We start from the raw sequence: 18,796 nt of genomic DNA on the forward strand, positions 1-18,796 counted from the left end.
CATATGAAGAAGGTACTGTGACTGATCAAACACATCAAAGGCGGTTTGCATGGACTCAATGGACTCAGTTCCATTACCTGCATTACCTGCGCAAAACCTGGGTATGTGATAGATACTTAAAGTGCTTTATGAAATAATTAATGACATTTACAAAGAAATGTAAAGTTTTCTTAGAAAGGTACAAAATTCATGCACTTGATATTGGAGGCTGATAGATTTCGCAGCTGGGTGTGGGTTGTGTGGGGATCACGAGTGAGACTGGGCATCGAACAGGTGGTTTCTTTTGGATGTTCTACTCACAAATTTACTTTTAACAAACTTTTACAAGGATACAAAGTCAAGGAACTATCATACTAGTCCTTGCACAGAAATGAAAAAAACGAGTGTAACAAATCTTTGTACAGACATAGGTTTTCAGTTCTTCTGGGTATATACTAAGGCGTACAACTGCTGGATTGCATGGTATGAGTATGTTTGTTTAGTTTTGTAAGAAACCACCAAGTTGTCTTCTAAAGGGGCTGTATCATTCTGCATTCCCATCAGCAATGAATGAGAGAGAGTTCCTGTGGCTTCAAATCCTCACAAGAATTTGATGTCAGGGTTAAGGAGTTTGGCGTTTCTAACAGATGTGTAGTGGTATCTTATTACTGTCTTATTTTCATTTCCCTGATGACTTACGATGTGGATCATGTTTTCATATGCTCATTAGCTGAGTTACTGTCTTGTAAATTGTACAGGGGTAATATTGCTTTTGAATGAGAACTACAATCATAATCCATTCAGGATTCTCTTTGGAGGAAGGAAAAAAAAGTTAGACTGAAATGAATTGCCCTCCACGGTCAGTTGTTTGGGGCAAAAGTGTTAGAAGGACACAGCTAGAGTTCTCTCTTAAGAATTGATGGTTTTTCTGCTAGGTAAATGGCTTTCCCAGGAAGTTCCTGGACTCCTTTTAAACTCTTTCTCAGACTTGAGAGTTCTCTCATTCCTGAGAAATGTCTGTGAGTTCTAACAAAAGAGAACTTTGGAGATGGTTTAAGGGGGCAGGACTGCTCAGGAACTGTTTCTGAGTTTGAGATTTTCTCTCTCTCTAAGAGACTGCTGCTGCCTGGGATGGATTTCAAAGGGTTAAATGACCTCCCTTTCCACACTCAAGTCTTCTTTGCATGAGGTCAATGATTCAGTGCATTGAAGTCTTTTCTAAATATATGAGGAACTATGTAATTTTCAGATAGTTTATAAAGCCAAAGTTCAAAAGAAATTGGTGCATTTGGTAGTACATATTCAAGAGATTAGTATATTATATTTATATATATCAATTTAAAGATAGTTGTTGTGTTGTTCAACATTGTTATTAAAATAGTGACTGCAGTCATGAACGTGTGCTCATTATTCCACATGTTTCATTAAGTTCTTTTTAAAATAAGAAGTGAAGAGAACAGAGTGAAATCAGAGAGAACACAGTTCAACTCCTGGATTTTCCGTGTGGATAAATGTGAGAAAGTAACATGATTTTACTGAGCCTTGGTTTCATAATCTTAGTCTCAATGTTTTCATCTGTAAAAAGCAGCTGATAATATACTACGCATTTGTGACTGTGATGGATGTGAAGCTTTGTGATGGGGCAATCTATTTACAGGGTCTTGGTGGTCTGGTTACAAGGATTCTTTAAGAATTCTTAAATTCTTAAAGAATCCACCATGGGGAAGAAAGAGACATAAATGTATTTTTCCAAGATGAGTGATTTATCATTTGCTCATTAGTTTAGTGCAAGAACAACTAAGGGTAGTTTAAGAACCACAGAATTAAGAAAGGGAAAGCCATTCCTGCCCACATTTTTTACTAACAGAGTTCCCTGAATTAGAATAGCCCTACTATGTTTCCCTTTTGTTATATCAGTGGAAAAAAAGACATCATAAGAAGTGTAGAGAATAGTGGAAAGAATGATTCAAAGAAAGAGGTAAAATGATATAACTTGTTTGGCCCATAGGAGACAATGAAAAATTATCACTATTGTTAAGAAGACTAGCTTTGACACTTGGACAATCCATGAGGTCACTTAATTTATTTACTATAATTAAAGGAGCTATAACTTGAGAGCCTGCTTCTGCTATGGAACCAAGCTTAGGTCCCCTTGTCTTTGTGCAGTACAGCCCACTAACTGTTTGTGGTGAAGAAAGTGCAGCATTTAGTTCAGGGCATTAAGCAAGGGGTTCTGGACAGCTTTTGTTCAAACAAGCAAACTCCCATATCTGATGGATTTTAGGAAAGCACCTTTAAGTCATGGTGAAGGAAGGGTGTCCCAGGTTCTGTGATCAGCTGGTGTACAATACTCTAGTTGGTTGGTAGTGAGGAAACAGTTTGGTGTTAGAATTGTTAACATCAGTCCTCCAGCTCTAATAGATCTGGGGGCAATGTGTTCATCATAATTAAGTAGTTAAGTTCTTCCATATGGTGGGGGTTTTAGCATCTGTAAAAAGAAAAGAAAAACAATTCTGGAAATGTGCATTAGATACTGTTACTTGAGATGGTTACTCTCAGGGTTACTTGAGATGGTTACTCTCAGGGTTACTTGAGATGCCACCTCTCTGGCTTGATGTCCTAACAATACCCACCGAGTGAAACAAAACTCTCAACTTTTCAGTTGTGAATATTTTTTAAGTTGAGATTGGGAATGTAGAGATTAAGTACATGTTCTAAAGTCAAATGTGAAAAAGTGTGCCTTCTCTTTCAAATGAGGTCCATGGATTTTACTTTTTTATGCATTGCCTATTAATTTAAAATTTCCACCCATTTTTAAAAAGTAAGTCCTCAAGGGGCTGCCTATATTGAACATATTCCTCTTTTTTTTTTCTCAAATGCTCTCTTTAGTACAAGTCCTGTAACTAGTTATTCCCACTCAGTTTGAAGCTGTGCCATGTTCTTTAAGGAGCTGGCATGAAACTCATCAAACTAACTTAAACTGAGATTTTTTTTTCCTCAGGTAACATATAAACTATCTTTATGCACTAGGCCTAATTTTAATCCTGTTCATTGCACTTTGGCATTTTGTCAATCATTTATATATTTCTTGAAAGGATGCATACATGAATGAGAGAAAGAATATATACATACTTTAAAATCCGGGCATTCTTTCTACAGATAAAAATAGGGTGTCAGAAAACTTAGGGAAAAACCAATATAAAGGAACTTATTTGATCCTAGAGATTTCTTGATCTGGGTTGAGTATATGCTCATAACCTCAAACAGAGAAGGTGGTTCAGAGTCATCAAACACCATCCAAATGGAAATGCATCCAAATGTAATAAGACTTTCTGATGGACCGTACACCCACCTCAAAACCCCTCAATTCATTTTCAATGTCCTTTTGTTCTAAAGAAATATCCTTACTAGATGATTCTGCTCCAATTATTATCTGTTAGTTTGCAATGACTTCCTTTGTTCTCATTAAAGTTAACTTAAGCCCTATTTCTTCAGAGAGAATTTTTCTTAAATAATATCAGATTCATAACTACTACTTGAACAAATGTTTTCCCAACTACACACACTATAGTCTATATGTACTGACTGAATTACGTCTTTCTTAATATTTAATTTTTATCAGTGTTGTTGTTCAGTTTCTCAGTCATGTCTCTTTGCAACCCCATGGACTGCAGCGTGCCAGGCTTCTCTGTCCTTCACCATTGCCCAGAGTTTGCTCAAACTCATGTCCATTGAGTTGCTGATGCTGTCTAACCACCTCATCCTCTGCTATCTCCTTCTCCTCCTGCCCTCAATCTTTCCCAGCATAAGAGTCTTTTCCAGTGAGTCCGCTCTTCGCATCAGGTAGCCAGAGTATTTGAGCTTCAACTTCAGCATCAGTCCTTCCAATGAATATTCAGGGTTGATTTCCTTTAGGATTGACTGGTTTGATCTTTTTGCTGTCCAAGCTCTTATATATTTAAACAAGTAGGTTTTTTTTTTTGTTTTTTTGTAAAATATTTTAAAATATCTTAACCATACTGCTTTTATTGGGTATGCAAACTCTTAATGGTCCTCTTAAGGAATTTTTCCTTGAAAAGTGAGAAGTGAAGAAACAGGATGGATTGGCTTTGTGTTGTCTTATATTTGTGTACAAATGTCCTATCTGCCCATGAACATAGAATCATAGACATGGGAAATATATTACCATTATCTAATCTAACTTATCTAGTCTAACATCCTCTTTTATATGTGTGTACCTGATCCAAAGAGCTGACTCATTGGAAAAGACCCTGATGCTGAGAAAGACTGAGGGCAGGAGGAGAAGGGGACGACAGAGGATGAGGTGGCTGGATGGCATCACCAACTCAATGGACATGGGTTTGGGTGGACTCTGTGAGTTGGTGATGGACAGGGAGGCCTGGCATGCTGCGGTTCATGAGGTGGCAAAGAGTCGGACATGACTGAGTGACTGAACTGAACTGAACTGAATGAATCTATTTAGGGTTTCCCAGATAGTGCTATTGGCAAAGAAACTGCCTGCCAGTGCAGGAGATGCAGGTTCAATCCCTGGGTCATAAAGATCCCATGCAGAAGGGAATGGCACCCCACTCCAGTATTCTTGCCTGGAGAATCCCATGAACAGAGGAGCCTGGTAGGCTACAGTCCATAGGGTCACAAGAGTCAGGTACAGCTGAAGCAACAGCACGCACACAAGCATGGATATATTTAATATACAATGGCACCCCTCTCCAGTACTCTTGCCTGGAAAATCATGTGGACAGAGGAGCCTGGAAGGCTGCAGTCCATGGGGTCGCTAAGAGTCGGACAAGACTGAGCGACTTCTCTTTCACTTTTCACTTTCATGCATTGGAGAAGGAAATGGCAACCCACTCCAGTGTTTTCACCTGGAGAATCCCAGGGATGGGGGAGCTTGGACGGTTGCCGTCTATGGGGTCACACAGAGTTGAATATGACTGAAGTGACTCAGCAGCAGTAGCAGTAGAGGTAACAAATGAGAATCTTGCTAAAACCCATGTGCTCTGGATTTAGTCCTCTGTCTCTTCCACTAAGTCATCAATACAACTCTGAATCAAATAAAAGAATAAATAGTAAGGCACTTGCATTTAAAAACAAGACAAGGTTCACTAGTGATTCAAAATTGTAAGATTTGTAGAAGAGAATGAAAACATTTTTCTTCCCTGTTTTTGCAGGACATGCTCCTTTTCCTCAGGGAACTCTGCTTCCTTCGCTCATCATGCCATCCTTCAATCAGAGCATTTTCTTCCCTACAGTCTTCTTTCTTACTGGCATCCCTGGTTTTGAAACCTACCATGCCTGGGTCTTCATCCCATTCTGTTGTCTCTATGTCATTGCTATCTCAGGGAATGGCATGATCTTGTTTGTCGTCATCACTGAGTCAAGCCTTCATGAGCCCATGTACTATTTCCTCTCCATGCTATCCTTCTCGGACCTAGGACTATGCCTTTCCACACTGGTCACCATGGTGGGTATTTTCTGGTTCAATGTTAGAGAAATCAGCTTTGATGCCTGCATTGGCCAAATGTTCTTCATCCATGGTTTTACATTAATGGAGTCCTCGGTCCTCCTTGCAATGGCCTTTGATCGGTACATTGCCATCTGTAATCCACTGAGATATGCCACAATCTTAACCAATTCAAGGATCATCAAAGTGGGCTTTGCAATTATTGTTAGGGTGACAACAGTTGTAGTGCCTTTACTCCTGCTTCTTAAGCGTCTGTCCTTCTGTGGAAGTCATGTTCTGCACCATTCTTATTGCTTCCACCCTGATGTGATGAAGCTTTCATGCACAGACACCAAGATCAACAGTGCATTTGGTCTGGCCATTGTCATCTCTAACACTGCCTAGGACACTGTCTTAATCTTCCTCTCCTATGTCCTGATCATCCACTCCGTGCTCGGCATTGCCTCCTCAGAGGAGCAGAAAAAGGCCTTTGGAACTTGTGTATCCCACACAAGTGCTGTTGCCATCTTCTACATCCCCATGATCAGCTTGTCACTGGTGCATAGATTTGGGAAGCACACCCCTCCCCTTGTACACACTCTCATTGCCAACATTTATCTGCTCATCCCTCCTGTCATGAATCCCATAATCTACAGTGTGAAAACAAAGCAGATTCGCAAGGCCATGGTCAAAATGGTTCTTTCCAAGCTAATTTAGGACATTTTTCGCTGTGTTCTTTCTTTACATTGTCCCGATTACTTTGATCATTCACTAATGTGAGTCACCACTATATATTGAAACATAGTTGCACATGCTTCCATTCTTCTGATGATCCAGTAAAATACAATTTGAAGAGTTCTAGACTGAATTCTTTAAGAACAGGGAGTACCTGACACAGAATAGGATGATAAAGTATGTCTGCAAAAGGACAAATTAACTCATAAATTGCAGTCCAAACAGTCTCACCTTCTCTAGTGCATGCAGTTATCAAGGCATGTGTGATATAATTTTGATCAGTAGCAAAGTCTAGGTTTCAGTAATTCTTAGTTATTGGAAATTCTTACTATTTCCCCAAATAGATTATTCATGGCTGAGAATCATGAATAAGCACAATAAACTAGAAGAAATGTGAATTAAAGGGTACTTTTAAAATTTTTAACAGAGTTCCTCAGAACTTTTGGTAAATTTTTTAACATTTTGAGTATCTAATGTCTAGTGATTCATCTTCTAAATATATGTCTAATGGGGGCAAGTGGCAAGAATGCAATGATGTGTTGTCATATTTAACACATCATTATATGTTGCAAAGATAATTTAGAAACTACTTAAATGTTTATTTGAGAATATTGGTAAAATAATATATGAACTATCATCCAACAAGTTAAATACTAATATAGATATGAATGATATATTGAGAAAAGGTAGATTGGTATACAGTGTACTTATCACTGTTGTGGTGTGTATATTTCTTGTGAATATACACAAAAATGTACACATACATGTACATAACACATTTGATATGGAAATATATGTTCCAAATGTTAATTAATTACATTTGATTTATATTTTTTCCTTTCTTGTAATTTAAAAATGCTCATTAACTAGGTTTTTGTTGTTGCTGTTTTTTAACTTCAGACAACAAAATAGTATCCATTTAACAGCTATCTAAAAATACAACTCATTTGTTCTTCATCTTCCATAGGCTCTTTGTTCCTGTGTGTCCTCACAATCAGTCTTCACACTACCCACTGGATACATTTAGAATATGACATCCACTTTCCTTTAGCATCCTTCACTGTTCTCAGTGTGGTCCAGCACCAGGTCATCAAAACCACTTGAAATTCTTTTAGAAGTGCAGATTCCTTGACTCTACCCCAGAACTACTTAATCAGACACCCATCAGCACAAGAATTTGCATTTTAACAAGCTACCTTATACAATATCACACATATTAGTGTAATACTCTTGTAAGACATTTTTACTTCTGGATAACACCCTAACTCTTTCCATCATCATTGATCATTTTGCTCTCTATCTACATTATCCACATGCTGTTACTGATTTTTGAAATTTAAAAAATATATTTATTTTATTTCTTGCTGGTATTGCTTTCTTTCCTTCATCCAGGCGCCACTAAGAAATCTTTTTTTTTTTTTTGGTAGGTAGTAAGGCTTCTCTTCCCTGACTGATTTGAAATTAATTTTTCTCCCAGATTTACTGAGAAGTAATTGACACACAGCACCATGTAAGTTTAATGTCTACATTGAAAATATAACTTACATACATTAAATGATTAGCATAATAAATTTAGTGTACAACATCATGTCATAAAGATGAAACAATAAATAAATAGAAAAAATGTTTCCCTTGTAATGATAACTCAGAATTTAATCTTAATAATTTTCATAGATAACTTACAGCAAGGTTAATTATATTTATCATGTTGTATTTGTTAATCTTCTAAGTGGAAGTTTATATTTTGACAATTTTCAACCAATTCCCCCTTTTCCCATCCCCATGTATGGTAACCACAAATATGATTTTTTTTTTCTAAGTGTTTGTTTTTGAAGTAGAATTTATGTTTAATATTGTTAGTTCCTGCTACACAGCATAGTGATTTAATATTTCCATAAATTTCAATGTAATCACTGTAAATCTAGTTACCATCTGTCACCATACAAAGATATTACATAATATTAACTATATTCCCTATGTTGTTCATTTCATACCTATGACTAATGCATTTTATATATGAATTCTCCCTCACCAGTTTCTTTATCTTCCTCTTCTATTTCTCTCCTCCCCTGACCATCGCTCAGTTGTGTCCGACTCTTTGCAACCCCATGAATGGTAGCCTACCAGGCTCCACTGTCCCTGGGATTTTCCAGGCAAGAATACTGGAGTGGGCTGCCATTTCCTTCTCCAGGGGAACTTCCCGACCCAGGATCGAACCTGGGTCTCCTGCATTGCAGAAAGATGCTTTACCATCTGAACCACCAGGGAAACTCAAAGATATTACATAATTATTAACTATATTCCCTATGTTGTTCATTTCATACCTGTGATTTATGCATTTTATATATGAATTCTCCCTCACCAGTTTCTTATTCTTCCTCTTCTATTTCTCTCCTCCCCTGACCGTCAAACTGCCTCCCTCTAACAATCACTGTTTGTTCTCTGTATCTGAATCTGTTTCACTATAGCTGTTCATTTGCTTTGTTTTTTAGATCCACATGTAAATGAAACCATAATGTGACTGTCTTTCTCTATCTGACTTATTTTACTTAGCGCAAGATCCTCTGGGTCCATCCAAGTGTTAAAAATGTAAAGATTTTAATTTTTATGGATGAATAACATTTAGTTATATATATTACATCTTTATCCACTCAAATATTGATGGGCACTTAGGTTACTTTCATATCTTGGCTATTATTCATAATGCTGTAGGGAACATAGGAGTGTATGGATCTACTCGAATTAGTCTTTCATTTTCTGTGGATAAACACTGAGGGATAGAATTGCTGGATCATATGGTAATTCTATTTTTAATTAGAAAAATTAATCTCTTGTTTTTCCGTAGTGGCTGCACCAATTTACATTCCACCAACAGTGCATGAGGGTTCCCTTTTCTCCACATTCTCTCCAACACTTGTTATTTCTTGTCTTTTTGAAAATAGCCATTTTGACAATTGCAAGTGAAAGTGAAGTGAAAGTTATTTAGGCATGTCCAACTCTTTGCAGCCCCATGGACTGTAGCCCATCAGGCTCTTCTGTCCATGGATTCTCCAGGCAAGAGTACTAGAGTGGATTGTCATTTCCTTCTCCAGGTGATCTTCCTGACCCAGGGATCAAACCTGTGATTAATACATCAGCAGGCAGATTCTTTACCTGCCAATGTAAAGAAGGGAACCCCACAATATGTACAGGGGCATGTTGAAGAGGAAATGGAGGCTGCTCTAAGCGCTGTTTCAAATTCTGAGGTGCTGGACTGCAGAACTCCATCAAACATCCAATGATTTTACTTCTGCCCTTTACCCTAACCTGACCCTCTTTGTGCCAAATTTTAGGCCAAGGAGAAATTTGCTTAATGTAAAAGAATGAATAAGGATGTTTCTGCCACTGAGGCAGGTCTGCGCTTTAACTTTTTGGCAGTGTCTGAGATGAACAGAGAACCCTTATGCCCAGATGAAGAACAAATACCATATTGCCCTCCCCATGAAAAGATATGCCATCCTATCCATAGATATATCAAAGGCAGTGTCTATAGAAAGCAGAAACAATACCCACAAAATCTTAGATATATAGAAGATCATACAGTGAAGAATTTCTAGACACATTATTTCAGAGTAGCTCTGAATTGATAGGCAAAAGGCACATGCATGCATACACACACACTTTAACATTAGAATTAAGTAATAGAATATTAAATCCAGATACTTTTTGAGGTGTCCCTACATCTGAGCTATACATGTACCATATCTAAGCGTACCTTCACTTATATCCCAGAAATATAAATGTGTAGGTGGGGGGGGTCACATGAGAAAGCAGAGCTGCTGACAAATGTCTTTACATGTCAGGGCAAGGTCAGACCAGAGTCAGATTTCTTAACCAGTCATAGTCCTTAGGCCTGTAAATATAGAGCACCCTGACCTTCATTCAGATGGAAAATAGCTAACCAAATAAACTAACCCTTTAACAGGAAATATGTACAAATATCTGAGGATCCTCTGAGTATTGAAAATTTCAGTGTCAGTGAGGCAGCACCTAATAGTGTGTGGAGAGAGGTAGGGAGAGAAGGAGTCAGTGTAAATGCCTCCAGAACCCAAAGGGGCCTACTAAACATTGGTATCTTTCTTGGGTTTGGAGAGCAAAACACAACATTTTTACTTTACTGAGCAAGAAATGTCCTAGCAGACTCTGGAACACTGAGCCACCAAGAGTTTTACAGATATGGAAGGACTCTTCATGCATGTGTCTGTTTCTTGTCCATTTCACATGCTTAGCATGATTTCATCATTACATCAATGTAATGGACCAGGGTGAGGCTCTGTGGGATGTCCTACTATTCCAGGTCTCTTTGAACTATATTAGGACAGAACTCCAGAAAGATGACATAGCCTTGGGTCAAGACTATGACTGTGAGTAGGATAGTAGAATAGGAATTTTCTACAATATTCTCTCCAAAGAACACTGGTTTTGACAACTGCCCACAGATAAAAGTACCTTTTTGGGAGTCCGGGAGTTCTGGGAAGAAGTCTCAGCAAAAACATCCAGGAATAGATCCACTGAAGAAGAAAATACACAGAAGAACTATACAAAAAAGAGCTTCATAACCCAGATAATCATCATGATGTGATCACTAATCTAGAGCCAGACATCTTGGAATGTGAAGTCAAGTGGGCCTTAGAAAGCATCATTACGAACAAAGCTAGTGGAGGTGATGAAATTCCAGTGGAGATGTTTCAAGTCCTGAGGGATGATGCTGTCAAAGTGCTGCATTCAATATGCCAGCAAATTGGGAAAACTCAGCAGTGGCCACAGGACTGGAAAAGGTCAGTTTTCATTCCAATCCCAAAGAAAGGCAATGCCAAAGAATGCTCAAACTACCACACAATTGCACTCATCTCACATGCTAGTAAAGTAATGCTCAAAATTCTCCAAGCCAGGCTTCAGCAATATATGAACCATGAACTCCGTGATGTTCAAGCTGGTTTTAGAAAAGGCAGAGGAACCAGAGATCAAATTGCCAACATCCGCTGGATCATGGAAAAAGCAAGTGAGTTCCAGAAAAACATCTATTTCTGCTTTCTTGACTATGACAAAGCCTTTGACTCTGTGGATCACAATCAACTGTGGAAAATTCTGAAAGAGATGGGAATACCAGACCACCTAACCTGCCTCTTGAGAAATCTGTATGCAGGTCAGGAAGCAACAGTTAGAACTGGACATGGGACAACAGACTGGTTCCAAAGAGGAAAAAGAGTACGTCAAGGCTGTATATTGTCACCCTGCTTATTTAACTTCTATGCAGAGTATATCATGAGAAACGCTGGACTGGAAGAAACACAAGCTGGAATCAAGATTGCCGGGAGAAATATCAATAACCTCAGATATGCAGATGACACCACCCTTATGGCAGAAAGTGAAGAGGAGCTAAAAAGCCTCTTGATGAAAGTGAAACAGGAGAGTGAAAAAGTTGGCTTAAAGCTCAACATTCAGAAAACGAAGATCATGGCATCTGGTCCCATCACTTCATGGGAAATAGATGGGGAAACAGTGGAAACAGTGTCAGACTTTATTTTGGGGGGGTCCAAAATCACTGCAGATGGGGACTGCAGCCATGAAATTAAAAGATGCTTACTCCTTGGAAGAAAAGCTATGACCAACCTAGATAGCATATTCAAAAGCAGAGACATTACTTTGCCAATTAAGGTCCGTCTAGTCAAGGCTATGGTTTTTCCTGTGGTCACGTATGGATGTGAGAGTTGGACTGTGAAGAAGGCTGAGCACTGAAGAATTGATGCTTTTGAACTGTGGTGTTGGAGAAGACTCTTGAGAGTCTCTTGGACTGCAAGGAGATCCAACCAGTCCATTCTGAAGGAGATCAACCCTGGGATTTCTTTGGAAGGATTGATGCTGAACCTGAAACTCCAGTACTTTAGCCACCTCATGAGAAGAGTTGACTCATTGGAAAAGACTCTGATGCTGGGAGGGATTGGGGGCAGGAGGAGAAAGGGACAACCGAGGATGAGCTGGCTGGATGGCATCACTGACTCGATGGATGTGAGTCTGAGTGAACTCCGGGAGATGGTGATGAACAGGGAGGACTGGTGTGCTGTGATTCATGGGGTCGCAAAGAGTCAGACACGACTGAGCGACTGAACTGAACTGAACTGAACTGAAGAAGAAAAAAACAGATTCATTTTACCTGCAATGCTACCTGAAGGCAGCATAACTCCACTGAGATATGAGTGCCAAGAGAGGTTACCTCTTCCATGGGGGAATATGAGAGGGAAGTGAGGGGGCACCTTCCCCAGCAGTAAAGGATGCTTCAAAAGAGGCCTATGTCTTTTTGAACTGCTCTGCACCCCGCAGAATAATAAGGTGATTTGCATGACTCAGGGACATGGAGAGCTGGGATCACAGCAGTCAGGGATTGAAACTCACAGAGGAGATTCAGAAGCTATTAACCACTTTGCAGACTACTAGGAAGCCTGCCCAAAAGCCACTGGGGACGCCTCACTTCAGCCCCACATTTGCTCACATGCCTTACTATATGTCCTCCATAGACAGTTCACAGTGTGTGTCCCCACAGGTGGACAGTGCAAGCTTTTACACATGGCCAGTGGGCACATACAGAGAAATAGCTGGACTAGGTAGAATCAAAAGAAAGCAAATGAAGTTGAACTAATAGCACATTACAGGGAAAGCAAATGGGAGTCTAGCAACAGTCAGCCTGGCTCTGCAGGGTGGAGAGAAGACATACATTCTAAAGAATTGTCCCACCACCAAGAGGAAACAAGAAGTGTGAGCCATTACATCCACACAAAAGATCTGTGAAATCCTTAGAATCCCTGGCAGGACTGACAGATAATTTTGTTAAGACTTATTTTAGTCCAAATAGGAAAAGGAGTACATCAAGGCTGTATATTGTCACCCTGCTTATTTAACTTATATGCAGAGTACATCATGAGAAATGCTGGACTGGAAGAAACACAAGCTGGAATCAAGATTGCCAGGAGAAATATCAATAACCTCAGATATGCAGATGACACCACCCTTATGGCAGAAAGTGAAGAGGAACTAAAAAACCTCTTGATGAAACAGGAGAGTGAAAAAGTTGGCTTAAATCTCAACATTCAGAAAACGAAGATCATGGCATCTGGTCCCATCAATTCATGGGAAATAGATGGGGAAACAGTGGAAACAGTGCCAGACTTTATTTTTGGGGGCTCCAAAATCACTGCAGATGGTGACTGCAGCCATGAAATTAAAAGACGCTTACTCCTTGGAAGAAAAGTTATGACCAACCTAGATAGCATATTCAAAAGCAGAGACATTACTTTGCTGACTAAGGTCCGTCTAATCAAGACTATGGTTTTTCCAGTAGTCATGTATGGATGTGAGAGTTGGACTGTGAAGAAGGCTGAGCGCCAAAGAATTGATGCTTTTGAACTGTAGTGTTGGAGAAGACTCTTGAGAGTCCCTTGGACTGCAAGGAGATCCAACCAGTCCATTCTGAAGGAGATCAGCCCTGGGATTTCTTTGGCAAGAATGATGCTAAAGCTGAAACTCCAGTACTTTGGTCACCTCATGAGAAGAGTCGACTCATTGGAAAAGACTTTGATGCTGGGAGGGATCGGGGGCAGGAGGAGAATGGGACAACAGAGGATGAGATGGCTGGATGGCATCACGGACTCGATGGACATGAGTTTAGGTGAACTCTGGGAGTTGGTGATGGAAAGGTAGGCCTGGCATCCTGCGATTCATGGGGTTGCAAAGAGTCAGACATGACTGAGCGACTGAACTGAACTGATGAGCTAACATATGACCTATCCTGGTAGAATTTCCTCCTGTGCTTGAGAAGAATATGCATTCTGCCTCTGTTGTCTAGAATGTTCTGCATATGTCAGTTAGGCCCATTTAATCTAAAGAATAGTTCACATTCCATGTTTCCTGAAAATGTTCAATTAGCAGCATTGCCAAAGATTGTATGTAGAAATGTTTGGTGAAGTGTGGAAGCACTTCTCTATCTATGAAAGTGAAAGTGAATTCGCTCAGTCGTGTCCGACTCTTTGTGACCCCGTGGACTGTAACCTACCAGGCTCCTCTGTCCATGGATTTCTCCAGGCAAGAATACTGGAGTGGGTTGCCATTTCCTTCTCCAGGGGATCTTCCCGACCCAGGGATTGAACCTGGGTCTCCTGCCTTGCAGAAGACCCTTTAACCTCTGAGCCACCTGGATACTGATGTTATTATCAACAATCCAGATTAGAGAAACTAAGGAAATTCCTCTAATGGCCCCATCAAACTTAATTCTGTTACATGCACATTACTGCACTGTGCTGTATATGAAGGTATTGTACCTCAGCTTTATAAACTACCATTCTCTATGCCCTGAAGCTGCTAAGAAGACAAAAAATAAATAACCATGATCATTGTTTGACAGCTGGGTTCCGTGCTATACTGGAAGGACAAGTATCTCCACTGTTTCCTTGCTGTTCCTGCTAATGCTTGGACAGCAATAGTTCTTTGTTGGCTAGTTTCAGATTCACTTTCCAATTTCAAGTATTTCCACACTCTTAGCACCAATATAAGTGGGCTCCTTTCCAGGGATCTGAGTCCCAGTTCTCTGAAAGGTCCTCTTCTGGGCTCCTGATGCAAAAGCTCCACCTACAAAGTGCCCATCCACAGAGGTTTGAGTTTTGGCTCCCTGTGGTCTGTCCTGTGAACTTCTGAGGTACTAACCCAGCAGGGTAGCACCCTCTCATTACAGGTCTGAGAGTCAGCTCTGAGGAGACCCTCCACCAAACGTCTAGGTTTTCATAACCTCAAACTCTTCTTTTTGCTTAGATAGACTTAAAGGCAGAAATGACATCCTGCAGTTATTAACTCTGTATTACCTTTGTCCCATTGAATTTCTCTAATCCTGTGTATTCAGTTCCTTGGATTAAATAACTCCAGTGTTAACCACTGGTGTGACTTCCATTTTCTTATCTGGAGCAAGACTACCTTACCCACTTCAAGTCTTCTTGACAGAAGAATTCAAATATAGCAATATAAATCCAACCAAATTAAACTGTGTCTGCATTTGGTTCCTGATAAACTAAGAACTATAAAGAAAATTGCTGTAATTTATGTCGGAGAGTGTTTTGCCTATGTTCTCCTCTAGGAATTTTATTGTTTCTGGTCTTACATTTAGATCTTTAATCCATTTTGAGTTTATTTTTGTGTATGGTGTTAGAAAGTGATCTAGTTTCATTCTTTTACAAGTGGTTAACCAGTTTTCCCAGCACCACTTGTTAAAGAGATTGTCTTTACTCCATTGTATATTCTTGCCTCCTTTGTCAAAGATAAGGTGTCCATATGTGTGTGGATTTATCTCTGGGCTTTCTATTTTGTTCCATTGATCTATATTTCTGTCTTTGTGCCAGTACCATACTGTCTTGATGACTGTGGCTTTGTAGTAGAGCCTGAAGTCAGGCAAGCTGATTCCTCCAGTTCCATTCTTCTTTCTCAAAATTGCTTTGGCTGTTCGAGGTTTTTTGTATTTCCATACAAATCTTGAAATTATTTGTTCTAGTTCTGTAAAAAACATCGCTGGTAGCTTGATAGGGATTGCATTGAATTTGTAGATTGCTTTGGGTAGTATACTCATTTTGACTATATTGATTCTTCCAATCCATGAACATGGTATATTTCTCCATCTATTAGTGTCCTCTTTGATTTCCTTCATCAATGTTTTATAGTTTTCTATATATAGGTCTTTAGTTTCTTTATGTAGATATATTCCTAAGTATTTTATTCTTTTCATTGCAATGGTGAATGGAATTGCTTCCTTAAGTTCTTTTTCTACTTTCTCATTATTAGTGTATAGGAATGCAAGGGATTTCTGTGTGTTGATTTATATCCTGCAACTTTACTATATTCATTGATTAGCTCTAGTAATTTCTCCAACATAAATAACAGCAGGATCCTCTATGATCCACCCCCCAGAATTCTGGAAATAAAAGCAAAAATAAACAAATGGGATCTAATTAAAATTAAAAGCTTCTGCACAACAAAGGAAAATATAAGCAAGGTAAAAAGACAGCCTTCTGAGTGGGAGAAAATAATAGCAAGCGAAGCAACTGACAAACAACTAATCCCAAAAATATACAAGCAACTTATGTAGCTCAATTCCAGAAAAATAAATGACCCAATCAAAAAATGGGCCAAAGAACTAAATAGACATTTCTCCAAAGAAGACATACGAATGGCTAACAAACACATGAAAAGATGCTCAACATCACTCATTATTAGAGAAATGCAAATCAAAACCACAATGAGGTACCAGTTCACACCAGTCAGAATGTCTGCGATCCAAAAGTCTGCAAGCAATAAATGCTGGAGAGGGTGTGGAGAAAAAGGAACCCTCCTACACTGTTGGTGGGAATGCAAACTAGTACAGCCACTATGGAGAACAGTGTGGAGGTTCCTTTAAAAATTGCAAATAGAGCTGCCTTATGACCCAGCAATTCCACTGCTGGGCATACATACCGAGGAAACCAGAATTGAAAGAGACACATGTACCCCAATGTTCATCCCAGCACTGTTTATAATAGCCAGGACATGGAAACAACCTAGATGTCCATCAGCAGATGAATGGGTAAGAAAGCTGTGGTACATATACACAATGGAGTATTACTCACCCATTAAAAAGAACACATTTGAATCAGTTCTAATGAGATGGATGAAACTGGAGCCGATTATACAGAGTGAAGTAAGCCAGAAAGAAAAACACCAATACAGTATACTAACACATATATATGGAATTTAGAAAGATGGCAATGATGACCCTGTATGCGAGACAGCAAAACAGACACAGATGTGTAGAGCGGACTTTTGGACTCTGAGGGAGAGGGAAAGTGTGGGATGATTTGGGAGAATGGCATATCATGTAAGAAACGAATCGCCAGTCTATGTCCGATGCAGGATACAGGATGCTTGGGGCTGGTGCACGGGGATGACCCAGAGAGATGTTATGGGGAGGGAGGTGGGAGGGGGGTTCATGTTTGGGAACGCATGTACACCTGTGGTGGATTCATGTCAATGTATGGCAAAATGAATACAGTATTGTAAAGTAAAATAAAGTAAAAATTAAAAAAAATTTTTAATAAAGAAAATTACTTTATTTTGAGATGATGTTTGCTAACCAACAGCAAATGTATTAAGCATCAAGTATGACATCAGTACTTCTAAATAAACTGTACAGTTTGGAGGTGATCTGAGGAGACTTATTTTCACAGAATGATTCTGTTATAAATCTTACCTGAAGAGCTAAGTGAAAGTAAGACTATTTGACAAAAAATTTTAAATGACTGACAAAGCAGTAAAAAATGTATGGATGATGATAACAGCCATCATATTAAAGGTCAGGGAAGCCATAGGCATAAAGAAAAGTAAACATATTTAGCCATGGGCAATGCCAGTTTGTGTGTGCCAGGTTTAGATGATAAAAATTTGGTAATGAAATTATAAGATGCTTACTCCTTGGAAGAAAAGTTATGACCAACCTAGATAGTACATTCAAAAGCAGAGACATTACTTTGCTGACAAAGGTCCGCCTAGTCATGGCTATGGTTTTTCCTGTGGTCATGTATGGATGTGAGAGTTGGACTGTGAAGAAGGCTGGGCACCGAAGAATTGATGTGTTTGAACTGTGGTGTTGGAGAAGACTCTTGAGAGTCCCTTAGACTGCAAGGAGATCCAACCAGTCCATTCTGAAGGAGATCAACCCTGGGATTTCTTTGGAAGGAATGATGCTAAAGCTGAAACTCCAGTACTTTGGACACCTCTACTGGACACCTCTTGTGAAGAGTTGACTCATTGGAAAAGACTCTGATGCTGGGAGAGATTGGGGGCAGGAGGAGAAGGGGACGACCCAGGATGAGATGGCTGGATGGCATCATGGACTCGATGGATGTGGGTCTGGGTGAACTCCGGGAGTTGGTGATGGACAGAGAGGCCTGGCGTGCTGCGATTCATGGGGTTGCAAAGAGTCAGACACAACTGAGCGACTGAACTGAACTGAACTGAATATACTTTTCATTCCCATCTTTGTCTAAAAAATCAAAAACAAAAACTAATTCCATATGTGAAACCAAAACTGGATCATAGGATCTTGGTAATTATAAATCTTTCATCTTGAATGAAGAAATATTAATATAATTGGGGTTATCTGAGCAACATGGTAACAGGGATTTTCCAGCTTAAATTTATCTTTTTTATCTGAGGGTCTTCTTACTTAAAGCTAAAGTGATATTTTTGATGTTTTCATCCCAAGCATGAGCCTCAAGATTTTTGCTTCTATAATGGCATTTTACTCATCTATAAGTTGCCCATGGGCTTCCCTGGTAGCTCAGCTGGTAAAGAATCCACCTGCAATGCAGGAGACCCCAGTTCGATTCCTGGGTCAGGATGATCCCCTTGAGAAGGGAATGGCTACCCACTCCAGTATTCTGGCCTGGAGAATTCCATGGACAGAGGAGCCTTGCAGGCTACAGTTCATGGGATCACAAACAGTCGGACACGGGACTGAGTGACTTTCACTTCTTATGATGCCCAGGACTAGAAAAAAATTGAGAAACACAT

The 18,796-nt window shown here is 39.5% G+C and overlaps 1 protein-coding gene across 1 annotated transcript; it reads left to right on the forward strand.

Annotated features, from left to right (window-relative positions):
• The first annotated feature begins 5,215 nt into the window (after nucleotides 1–5,215).
• On the forward strand, nucleotides 5,216–6,160 carry LOC120876682 (olfactory receptor 51F2-like). The gene is given in 1 exon segment (XM_040258653.1): nucleotides 5,216–6,160. A coding segment is annotated over 1 exon segment (945 nt).
• The last annotated feature ends 12,636 nt before the right edge of the window (nucleotides 6,161–18,796 follow it).

This window comes from Oryx dammah, unplaced genomic scaffold, assembly GCF_014754425.2.
Source record: "Oryx dammah isolate SB20612 unplaced genomic scaffold, SCBI_Odam_1.1 HiC_scaffold_17, whole genome shotgun sequence".
In the NCBI taxonomy this organism is placed as follows: Eukaryota; Metazoa; Chordata; class Mammalia; order Artiodactyla; family Bovidae; genus Oryx; species Oryx dammah.